The sequence below is a fragment of the Triticum aestivum genome, chromosome 3D (genome assembly GCF_018294505.1).
Source record: "Triticum aestivum cultivar Chinese Spring chromosome 3D, IWGSC CS RefSeq v2.1, whole genome shotgun sequence".
Lineage (NCBI taxonomy): Eukaryota > Viridiplantae > Streptophyta > Magnoliopsida > Poales > Poaceae > Triticum > Triticum aestivum.
In genome coordinates, this window is record NC_057802.1 from 347,103,103 (window position 1) to 347,115,955 (window position 12,853).

Genomic DNA, 12,853 nt, shown 5'->3' on the forward strand with positions numbered 1-12,853 from the left:
AACATGGCAATGACAAAGGTAGGCATGTATAATGCCTGCATATTAGAGAGGAGCTCAGCACCTGAGCTGCAGCGCAGCTTATAAACAGGTGCTGAGCTCTCTCAGCTAGCGAGGTGGGACTAAACTTCCCACCGCACCGCGCCAGCACATTAGTCCCGGTTGGTGGCTCCAACGGAACCAATGCTCCCCTTTGGTCCCGGTTGGTGCCACCAACCGGGACCAAAGCCCTCTTCTTCCCGCCCTTTGCGCTGGTGAAAAGAGGCCTTTAGTACCGGTTGGTGGCACCAACCGGGACCAAAGGGTGGGTATTGGTTCCGGTTGGAGCCACCAACCGGGACCAAAGCCTTTGCTATATAAGTAGCACTTTGGAAATTTTCTGATTTCCATCGCCAGTCCCCCCGCCCGACGACGCCGCGAGCTCGATCTACGCCGCCAGGCTGCCCCGTCGTCGTCACCGTCGCTCGTGCCCCCGAGCCCACTTCATCGCCCGTCGCCGTCGTCCTCCGCCCCCCCGCCGCCGTCGCCGTCGGCCTCCGCCGCGCGCCCCCGAGTCGTCGCCCCGTATACGTCACCGTCGCCGCCCTCCGCCCCCGGCCCGCCGCGGTCGCCGTCGCCCTCCGCCACCCTGTGAGCGCCGCCCCGATCCCCTCCTCCTCCCTGTAATGGTCGCCGCCGCTGCCGCCGCGCCCCCTAGCTATAGTAGTTAGATTTGGAATTTAGTTGTATTAATTTGTAATTTAGTTGTTGTAATTTAGATGTATTAATTTAGATGTGTAGTTAGATGTGTAGTTAGATTTGTAATTTAGTTGTATTAATTTGGATGTGTAGTTAGATTTGTAATTTAGTTGTATTAATTTGTAATTTAGTTGTTGTAATTTAGATGTATTAATTTAGATGTGTAGTTTAGATTTTTCATATTTAGAAGTCATTTATGTATGTTCATATTTAGAAGAAAAAGAAGGAGAGAAAAAAGGAAAATAAGAAGAGGAAGAAGGAGAAGAAGAAGAAGAATAAGAAGAAGAGGAGAGGAAGTAGAGGAGAAATAAATAAGAAGATGAAAAAGAAGAAAAAAAAGAGTAGAAGAAGAAGAAATAGAGGAGAAGAAGAAGAAATAGAATAATATATTATTCTATTTTTTCTTCTTCTCCTCTATTCCTTCTTCTTCTCCTCTTTTTTTCTTTTTTTTCTTCGATCTCCTCCTCTATTCCTTTCTTCTTCTCCTCTTTTTTTCGTCTTCTTCCTCTTCTTATTTTTTATCGGGTATGTCGTTGTCGATATATGTACCCCCTCCCCGATAACTTTTAGTAAGTACTACTTAGAAAGTGTTTAATAGAATTAGTTAGAAAAATAATAGAACTAGTTAAACTAGCTAGTTTATTTGTAGTAAGTACTACTTTATTCTATTTATAGTAAGGAAATTAATAGAACTAGTTTGTTTTTTTAGTTAAAGCAATTATTCCCGCATCGACGTCGACGATGCCTATCCCGCATCCTCGTCGTCGACTCGGCGGAGGAGGCCGGCTTGATCAGAGGGGCCATGTCCGGGACTGGGCTCCGCCGGGCTGGTTTTGGGAGGTGCTACCTTCCGGTGGGCGTAGGTTGGTGAGGAACCAGCCCGTCGTTGACCCGATCCTTGTTTGGTGGCGCTCGCGTGGGCCAGTGACGGTGCCGAGGCTTCCGGACACCGCGGAGGAGGTACGTCACCGTGTCAGCGAGGAGGACCAGCACGTCCGTCGCTACATGGTTGCGTTGGAGTGCAGGTTCGACAGTACCTGGCAGGTTCTTCAGGGATCTCACTGGAGCTATGATCCTGTGATGGTTCCGTCCCTTTGGGTGTCCACCGCCCGCGCCGATACCCGTCGGGCGCTACTGTTCTAGCTGTACTAGCGATGCTATATGTATGATAGTATTCGAGGTGTATTAGTGATAATATTCGGCGATGTACGGACGCATGGAGATGATGTAGTTTTGCTTATAATTGAATGCATCCTAATTTGAATACTACTTTATTTTGTGATTTGATTTTGCTTATTGAATGCTCAAAGTGGAAAACTACTCCGATCCTACTTTGAATGCTAAAATTGGAGAGCACTATGATTAGTTGATAGCTTATAGGGTTTTTGTTTTCGCAGAAATCTAGGAGCCCCCCCGGCCCCTCCATCATCCCCGCCGTCGTCCCCGTCACCGCCCCCTCCGACATCGAGGTGAGACCAGCCAAATCCTCTTTTAGAAAGATAATTAAACGATATTTCGGGTTGACTGTAAGTCTGTCGAGTCTCCACCATATATGAGAGGACGAAGAATCCCGACTGTTGTCGTGGGGGTAGCTTCTCCTTCGTTCCCGTGTGCTAGACAATTTGGTGTAATGCACTCGAGAACGAAAGGAGGAGCTACCATCACCGACGGTCGCAAATGTCAGAGAGGAATCAGTGAGGGAGAGTTCCACCATATATATATGAGAGGACGAAGAATCCCGACTGTTGTCGTGGGGGTCGCTTCTCCTTTGTTCCCGTGTGCTAGCTAGACATTTTGGTGTAATGCACACGGGGACAAAGGGAGGAGCGACCATCACCAACGGTCGAATGTATACACCACGTGAGCTGAGAGTTTTCAAGAAAAGACTCGACAAACCGATAGTCAACCCGTGATGAATAATAATGATCTAACTTAGGTTTTTTAGTACATATATTTAATTGTAGATGTTTAATATTTGAATTATATATGAACATAGGAAATGTCGTACTCGGACGACGAAAGTCTCCCGGGGGAGTGCGACTGGTGCCACGACGACCGAGGTCAGTGCGACAGGCCTCACCTGGACGAAGATCGGCGCTTCAGTATTAAGCTGGAGGAGACGTTCGATGTTGAAACGGTACGCAACGACGACAAGTGTTATTTTTTCGTAATTAAGCACGACTTCAACTATTTCAACGTGTACTTTTCATCTTTTACAATTCGGCTAGCTTATCCCATGCCATGCAAGACGCTACGTCTTGGAGAGGATGGGTTTTGAAGACCATGAAAGTATGGAAACAAAGAAAATTCACCTAAGGACCCATCATGATATAGATTTTGAAGTAAAGCTGTATAATTCTGAGAGCGTAACCCATTTTGGTTGCAAAAATTGGGAAGCATTTTGCAAGATGTATGGTTTTGATGAGGGTATGCTTGTCACCATGGATCTTGGTGATCCTGACATCGAGCAAGACAATATGGACATTTGGGTCCTTGTTGATACGCCTCCAATTCTACCGCTATGTGAGTTTCTCAAACATAGTTATTAGCTAATTTATATTGTTCATTTCAAAATAGTTGACAGCTTATTTTCATTGACAGCTTATTTTGATTGTTCAAACAATGTGCGGAACATGGTAGACAGAACCTACTACACCGATGGCTCTGAGTTAACTTATAAGGAGAAAACTCATCTGGTCGGATTTTGTACTGATATTGAGAATTACAATATCTACAATCAAACTCCTCATCATTATGGTCCTCCATACGTGCCACTAGTGCACGTGTTGAACTACGGTAACTACTATGGAGATACCCTGGTAAGATTTCTTACTATTACGACATCCGTGCATATTTTGCATAGTTCTAAAACTAGTGCATTATCATTGCTAACTATGAAGTTATTACTATGTTTTTCAACAGATAATCCCAGAGGATTGTGTGCCTCATTTGATGTATCAGAATGGTAGGCTTGATGTTTTGAATATACAACCAGGTCATCCTACGAATCTCAACTGTCCATACCGGATTTCTAAAAGAAGTGGAGACATGCAAATCAAAGAATGGAAAAAATGTATGGACAGTCGCAAGGAGCTTCTTGGAAGCAAAAGGAAGCGAGGCGCAAGAATTGGAGACAGGATGATCTCCATTCTCCATAATGGAGAGTCAGGGTCTATATTGTTTTATGCTATTTTACCTTAAAGAGGGTATTTCGGTCCTACCTAATACTGATGATCATGTGCTAAGAACAATTAAGTAGGGTTGGTTCGATGACTGTGAGGATGATGATCGTATGACTTGTTATTAATAACGAGTAGAAGTTGTATGATGATGATTAGTAGGACTTGTTATTATATATGATGATGCATGATGCGTGCATGAAGAGTTATTATATATCAGCGGGTGAAATGAACATGGATTGGATTGAAGTGAAGGCAACATGCATGTGGTGCGTGTCGAAAGTAGTACAATCCAAACTTGATCAAGTCCGGATTAGTATTACTTTCGACATGCACCACATGTTGCCTTCACTTCAATCTAAGCCATGTTTAGGCATAGCAGTACGTAGCGTTGGTAAACCAAGCACGGAGATATAAGAGAGGACACTTCTCTCTAATAGCTACCTAATAACAACCTAAATTAACCCCCCAAAACCCCCAACCCCCCCCCCCTTCAAAAAAAACAAAAACCTCAGCTCCTGCCAGGTGCTGACGCGTGGATGCCTATTGGTCCCGGTTGGTGGCACCAACCGGGACCAAAGGCCCTCCTGCCTGAGCTCCCCGCACCGGCCACGTGGACGGCCTTTAGTCCCGGTTCGTGTAAGAACCGGGACTAAAGGGCTAGGGCATTAGTAACGACCCTTTAGTCCCTGTTCCAGAACCGGGACTAAAGTCCCTTATGAACCGGGGTAAAAGCCCCTTTTCCTACTAGTGCATAAACACTAGAGGCTTTTTCATCCTCTGTATCATAAACACTAGAGGCTTGGAAAGATCTGACATTAATGCAATAACTTGAAAAATGTCGGATCTTTCCAAGGTATCATAAACCAAAATCATCACTGTTCAATAAAAACTCCCTGAGTTCCCACACAAAAAAGAAAAGAAAATGATGACTCGGACAAACTAGCATTAATGTACCAGTTTCTGAGCTTTGCATGCGCTCCTTAATCCTCCACTCAATACAGCATGGAAACATTTTTCTTGTCTAATAAGTACTAGTAATACACACAGAGAACAATCAACGCATAGCTGATCATTCCGGTAATGTTCAGTGTTCGTTCATAGTCCATCCACAACGTGTGGTCGTGTGATCATCACCTTGCGTGTAGTCCAATCAATGCAATAACTTGGAAAGTACTCCCTCCGCTTGAAATTACTTGTCACAGAAATGGATGTATCTAGACATATTTTAGTTCTAAATACATCCATTTTCGAGACAAGTAATTTCGAACGGAGGGAATATTGAATAGTGATGATTTTGGTTTATGATACCTTGGAAAGATCTGACATTAATGCAATAACTTAGATCTTTCCAAGGTATCATAAACACTAGAGGCTTTACCAACTGAACACATACCTTCTGTATACTGACATTTTCTTGACCCGTTTCTGTATATTAACATGGGACATCACATGGAGTTGGAACCATCAGCGGTGAGCTCGGCATCGACAAATTCTGTGATCCTCTCGAGGAGCAGGTCGAAGTCGTCCTGGGACTTGATGAGGCTTATCCTCGTGTACCGGCTGCTGGCGTCGTTCCAGACGCCGGACCGTGTGATTATCTTGGCCTTGAGCAGCACGTCGGAGCAGTCACTGTCTTCCTCCCTCTCACACTTGACCCACGCATAAGCTGCATGCCCACCGAATCAAACATCAACTCACGTAGCTGCAGTAGTTTCAAAATCTGAACGTGTTGAGTCGATGCGTCACCTGGGGATGGCTCCCTGATCTTGTCGAAGTAGGTGCAGTACTGCGGAGGGATGTTCTGCAGCGAGATCCGGCGGGAGCGCGACACGACGGCGCTGAGCTTGCGCCATTTGGCTCTCATGACGTCGTGCCCGAAGGCGAAGATGTCCTCCTTGCCGTGCAGGTTGGCCAGTATGGCCTTGAAGATGCTGAGCATCCGGAGCTGGGTGTCGCGGGACGCGCCCATGGTGTTCTGCATCATGTAGTCATTGACCCGCTTGGCCACCTTCTCGTCCCTTATCAGCGCCCACCTGCGCAGTGCAACGCATGCAGAGCGGCGTCGGTCGCAGCACAGCTATATCTATTTGTGTGTCTATTGATTTTGGCGTGGCGTGGCGTGCGTGCGTACGTACCCGAATCGACTGCTGGCATGGCCGGAGAGCTTGGAGGTGGTGAAGAGCATGACGTCCGCGTCGGAGGGCGCGGGGATATGCGTGAAGTGCGGCCAGAAGTAGGCGTGGTCGAGGATCGCCGACGAGCCGCCGACGACGGGCTGGTTGAGCAGGGCGTCGGGGTTGTTCGGCGACGTCACGAACTCGATGACGTCCTCCTTGGTGGTGGAGTTCCCCGACGCTTTGGCCCACATGGAGGTGTTCCCGGCCCATTTGTACTCCCGGCTGTCGAACAACACGATCTGTGTTCTGTAAGCCTGCATGATGTATCAAATCAACAAACAGAGTAGATTAGATCGATCCGTGGCTAATAGTCTAGAAAAAGGCACACATCGAGATCGGCACTGACCGGGTAGTACGGCGTGGTGGCGACCACGCTGGCCGTGGAGCCGGAGTTGCTGTCCGGGGACAGGGCGTACACCAGCGCGTTGATCAGCTGCATGGAGCCGGTGGCGAAGACGATTTGCTTGTCGTCGGCGACGGCGTTACCGACGGCCCTGTGCAGCCGCCTGATGCAGCGCTCGAGCTCGACGGACTGGAAGAGACCGTCGGTGGCTCTGTAGCTCATGCGGTGCCACCCGGAGACCACCACGGCGCTGGCCTCCGCGTGCCGCATCCAGTACGGCTCCAGGAACATCGGGTCCCCACTGCGCAAATTATTAAGAAAAACACCACCCTGACGTTAGCACGTTGAGTGTTTTTTGGAGCGAGGCAACGGGAGTGTACGTTCCGATCCCATTGGATGCGGCGCGCAGACACTATGATGTGCGACACGACCATGCAAAATTGCTGTAACACTGTGCTACTCTGGCACTGCATGGTGGTCTGCAGTGAGGCCACGACCCACGAAAGGGACCAAATTATTTGAGATGGTGATGATTGGGCCCTGTCGCTACAGTTTTTAAAGGAACACGTGGAAGTGTTGAGCTTACTAAAGTATATGTACGAAAATACAAAGATGAACATGGTACGCGTATCCACGTGAATAGTAAATTCATAAAAATATTATTTTAAAAAAAATCTGAAATTCCGTGGTATGAACCTTAGTCGGTCATTCTACTCACGCGTGGAGTTTTATGATGTATTGAAACACATGGTATTCTTAGTGAAAAAAATACAAATACGATCATACTATTCATTAAACAGTGTTTTTTAATATAGCTTCGATTAGCTTTGATTTTGTCATTTTTGCCCAGATTACCACGGATTTGATTTCTTCGTGAAACTTCATATGCGAGTATACCGGTTGACTATGTATATTAAAAAACAATTTTTTTATTTTTTCTAACTTTTTTAAATTTACTATTTATAAAGGGTGCACGCGCACCCATGTTCATCAAATCCGCGTCCAGTATATGTACCCCTAATAAAAAAACTAAAGTATATGTGTTAATCTGTTGATAATGTTTCTTTTGATGCTTTGATCTGATGTATTTTACTATTCATTTGATTTGATGTATTTTAATCTGTCGATAATGTTTCTTTTGATGCAATAATTCAATTCGGAGCCCGGGCTCATCTACACCATGATGTATTTTAATCTGTCGATAATGTTTCTTTTGATGCAATAATTCAATTCGGAGCCCGGGCTCATCTACACCACGTAAACAATAAAATCAAAATAAATAATGATTTTTACAACTTTTTCGGATGCAAGATGCTGGAGTGTGTCAGATGCATGCCAAAATTCGTGGGCAAACGACATTAGAGCAGCTCGAGCCAAACAAGACAAAATCAACTATGAACAATGCGTTTTTTTTTTCAAACTTTCTCATAGCCCAAAATTTGTCTTTTTTGCCATGAGTTCCTCGAATGGCCAACCGCCACCAAAATTGGCATGTGCATCAAATATTCAACCATCTTGCACCACATTGTTTTTGGATTTTTTTTACCATATTAAACGATTTATACTGTTCACACGGGAGCATCTGCACCTGGGTGCAAAAACGCCAAGTCTTCTGTCAATAATATTTCTTTTGATGTTTTTGATCTGATGTATTTTATTTCAACAAACAATAACCATTTGCTCAATAAAATAATTTTTTTTGCACCAATGCTAAACATGCACCCTACAAGAATTCTTTGAACGAAAGAGATTATGCATGGTCCGGTTAGTGCTAGCAAGCAATGGGATAACACTCTTGTGAAAATCCAATCAAGTGAGAATTAGTTAAGTGGGGTTGAAAGAGTTGCCCGAGTTCAAGTTTTAGGTCACACAAACACATTTGTGCGTTATCTATACAATATTGTAAATAAAAACATTTTGCTCCCTCAGGTACCGTGAAAGTCTAAGTTCGGTTTCAACTCTATATTTTTTATAAAATTTCGAAAATGCGTTTGGATTTGGTCATTTGCCATGCTAAACCATTTTAGACTATGAGATTTCAGAGAAAATCCAGAAAATTATAAGAAAAGACAAAAAAGTCCATGAAAATTACTAAAGATTTTAGGAAAAATGCATATAATTCAAATATATATAATAGGAAATCATAGATTTTGATAATAGTTCAAAATCTTCCGTGTTAGATATTTTTTTGTTTGATTCCTAATTTTCTAGTAAATTTCATAAGATATTCAAAATTTCATAAAGCAAATTGGTATCCTGTTTTATATTTTTGTTTATAATGTTTTTGTAAATTGCGATATCAACAAATAGATATCAAAAAGAAAAATGATTTGTTTAAAAAAATAATTACAACAAGTGTCCTGATTTTTCTCCAAAATAACCGAGGTTTCGAAAGGCTCTATTTCATGATAGTCCATTCCTTAGTTTTTCACGACTTCACTTCCCCGATGTGCAAAACCGCGACGACATCATCGTCTAAACCACTTCACTCCGAGAAGGAACAACTTAAGCTTGATCGGGGCTAGTGGCAGAGTCGTGATCAAGATAAGAAAGACATGAACTGGGAAAGTATAGTTGTATCTCCGACTTGGGTATAACTTTAGATTTATTAGTACAACAAGAAACTTTCTCAGGGCTGTTGCGGAGCCGTCAGCTAGATACAAAGATGTGAACCAACAAAAGACATAGGTGTGCCCTCGACTTGGGTAGAGCTTCTGGAAGCATGAAGGAAGATCTAATATTGTGGATCAGGTTAAGCTTTCCCATATGAGTGACTTTTACTGCAACATAATTTTTCCATAGAAAAGAGCATGTGTTTAGCCGGTCTAAAAATTGATTCAAGATTCTTGATTTTCTCAAAAAGTGTGTTGGAGTTTGAGGTTGCCACCTGGCTCAACCCAGGCGACTTTGGAGGGCCTCGAACAACACTTCCACGCGCCCACCATTTCTCCTATCTTCCTGCAGCTAAAGGAAGCTGCTAGAGGCAGGTGGTAGTGGTGAGGCCCTTCCTCGATCCATCGCCCATCTCACATTGCCCCTCGCCCATCCTAGGGTCGATGTAGAGTGTGTGATGGCTCCTCTACTAGCTTGTCAGATACCTATCTGTGGTTGGATGATTAGATTCATGATACATCACTAGATAGTTCTGTTTGGGAGTGGCAACATGCACCATTCGAGGTATGACACGAGGGTGGTTTATGTAAAACAAATGTGGAATTAATCGATACTTTTTGGACCAATTTTTATGGTGAGTATGCATCGAGCTTGGTGGGCTAACTTGCCCTAGTCGGGTTTTCCTCCCTAGTCAGATGTGCTCTTGATTGGGTGCTTGCACACCGATGTAATCTTAAAGACTAGAGTCATCTTGGTTTGTTCTTTGGACTTTTGCATCTCAATGACCCCTAGATTCCTTCTTCAGACATTTAATGTAAATCTAGGGTACATTGTCTCATTGGAGCTCTGAATTCTTAGTCGATGTAGTTTGTCTGCTTTTGAGTTGGCTGGGCACTTTCAACTTCTGTGTCTTCATATAGCTTTTCAGTGTCAAGCCATATGGCGTTGTGACTTGGGAAGTAGGGCGAAAGCAGCGAGGACTTAGGTTTGGTTCGGCTCACGAGATTTTCACCGAGCCAATGACCAGGAATGAAATTAAAGATCGTTGTTGTGGCATGCCCATACCCGCTGCTATGAATTTGGTTAAGCATGTTACCCTGGAAGTCTTTTTCTATGTGTATTTATGTATCATCAACAAGATACATGATTGTTAGGATTACAACTTGAACCTCAAGGAACCTTCAACGACATGGTTTTGTATCGAGGGCTTCACACGTGTTGAACATATAACAACATAAAGATAGGGAGTATTTGACAAAAAACTACCACATTAGGGGTTACCGTCCCACAGAACTACCACTTTCAAAAAAGTGACCGATAACTACCAAAAATTTCTAATTTTGTGACTAAAAACTACCACTTTTGAAAAATGATCTGTTTAGACGATTTAAACACGTTTATGACATGCGGGACCCACCCATCAGGGCTGACGTGGCGGCAAAGTCAATTCTGTTTACTTTGACCGTTACGTTGACTGTTATTACAAGTGGGGCCCACCTGTCAGAAAGGAGGAGGAGGAAGAAGAAGATTGATGCTGACAGGTGGACCCCACTTGTAATAACAGTCAACGTAACGGTCAAAATAAATGGAGTTGACTTTGCCGCAACATCAGCTCTGACGGGTGGGCCCCGCATGTCATAAACGTGTTTAAATCGTCTAAACTGACCTTTTTTCAAAAGTGGTAGTTTTTAGTCACAAAATTAGAAATTCTTGGTAGTTATCAGTCATTTTTTTGAAAGTGGTAGTTCTGTGGGACGGTAACCCCTAATGTGATAGTTTTTTGTCAAATACTCTAAAGATAGGGGCTATGTTGTTCAATGGGAAACAATGACAACGTTTTCATCGACTATGAGGCGTCTTTGGTGACTTCGTCAATCTCAAATGTGTCGTCTCAGTCTCTCGAAAGTGCTCATAGGGGTAAGATGTGCGTGCTTGCGTATGTATGTGCATATGAGCTATGCACGTCTGCGGTTATTTTCTTAGAAAAAAGGGAAATTAGAAGTAACCTAATGTCTAACTACTTTTTTTTGAGAAGAATATCTAACCACTCTAACAGCTGCACATGACAATCAATTGTCACGTTTTCCCTTTTTTGCGGGGGAGTTGTCACGTTTTCTTTTTTCACATTTCCCTTTAAAAAAATGATTGTATTAATTGTGCATGCATGTCTCATGTTTTCTTTTAAATTTTATATTCTAACTACTTTTCTATGTGACCATGTCTATTTTATACTCCCTTCGTCCGAAAATACTTGTCATCAAAATGGACAAAATATGATGTATCTAGAACTAAAATACATTTAGATACATCCTCTTTTATTCATTTTGATGACAAGTATTTCGGACGGAGGGAGTATCATTTTGGTCCTTTATTGTAGTTTATGGTTCCATAAAGAAGTCAATGGTTCATATCTTTTTCTCGAAATCAGACGAAAGGTACCTCTCAGATAATTATTATAGAGGACACGAGAAACTCGGTTGAAATATCCGCCCCACCCCCACGGATGTAACATGGAAGTTTTTTCTCCTTGCCTGAACGCGACGTGGAAGTTGACCCCTCCCTCTCACATAGTCGCATCAACTAAAAGCTAAGGTGCATACGTAGTGTAAACAAGTGTGGCGTATCACTACGAATGCTTACAACGAAGCTAGTCCATCAGGGTATTATAATTTATAAACGCTTTGAAAAATCAAATGATGCGTACGTATAGTTAATTCAGTCGTGGATGAAGCTAGTACCTAACGCATTATTTTTTGACGATTCTTCCCAACTTGCCCACTGATCCCGATCAATTGTTGCGTGTTGGTATCTAATTAGAACCATGCGTTTAACGGCGTCCTTGTCAATTATGGAGACTGGACGGAACAGTGCAACAGCAGACCAGTAGTAACCGGAGCTAATTACTGTGCACCGTGTCCTTCCAAATCATGCCATCATCAATGGAGAAAGAACTTCGCAACAAGGTGAGCAACGCGCGCCCACTATGCACGACAACGAAGGAAGGCGAGCTGAGGCGTGAGGGGGAAATCGAAGCATGCATATCAAGAGCGAGGAGTCGGGTCGGTCACCTGTCGGCGTCGACGGTGCAGTCGGGCGTCCGGACGGAGCAGTCTGGCCCTTCGAAGCAGGTGTTGCACTCGCACCCGGGCCGCCCGTCCTCGCCGACGATGCCATCCAGGAACACGCGGCCGTGGCCGGAGCATCCCGCCGCCGCCACGGACTCGGCCTCCCTGGCCGCCCTTAGCGCCCAGCTCAGCGCACCGCCGTTGTTGGCCTCGCTGAGAAGCGGGGACGGCGCTGGCGGGGCGGAGAGGAAGTGGTGCGCGACGAAGAGGGCGTTGAGGAGCAGCGATGAGTAGAGCAGGACATGGAGCCCGAGCCGCGCAGCTGTTGGAAAGGCGGACTCCATTGTCTGGCTACTCCTGTGTTCCAGCAGGGACCCCCGGGTGACAGGCAGGTTTATAGCGGGCGCGCCGGTCGGGCGTGTGGCCCAGCTTTAAGATGGGCTTGATTTTCACCCCCTCTCATTTTCTCAATAATTCATCTAGTTCAGTACCCAACGCCTTCTTAAGTATCTTCAGATTCAGATTTGATGTCGAGGTAGGTAAACGGCTAAGCGCTCCTACAATTTATAGGCCTAATGTGTAAGCAGTCAACATGACTTGTATTTTCAGATTCAGATCTGCTATGAAGCTAGCTAAGCGCTTCTGTTATTTCTAAAGACTTGACTCATGTGTATGCAGTCAACAGGATTTGTTATAGGCATGTACATAATTTCAGATTCAGATCTGGTATGAAGCTAG

The 12,853-nt window shown here is 44.4% G+C and overlaps 1 protein-coding gene across 1 annotated transcript; it reads right to left on the bottom strand.

Annotated features, from left to right (window-relative positions):
• Positions 1 to 4,830: 4,830 nt before the first annotated feature.
• On the bottom strand, positions 4,831 to 12,562 carry LOC123078788 (tryptophan aminotransferase-related protein 3). Its single transcript, XM_044501396.1, has 5 exons — positions 12,119 to 12,562; positions 6,441 to 6,738; positions 6,053 to 6,348; positions 5,664 to 5,950; positions 4,831 to 5,583 (listed from the first exon to the last, which is right to left on the bottom strand). Exons 1-5 carry the CDS (start codon positions 12,457 to 12,459, stop codon positions 5,363 to 5,365), a joined length of 1,443 nt encoding a protein of 480 aa, XP_044357331.1. The 5' UTR covers positions 12,460 to 12,562; the 3' UTR covers positions 4,831 to 5,362.
• Between the last annotated feature and the right edge of the window lie 291 nt (positions 12,563 to 12,853).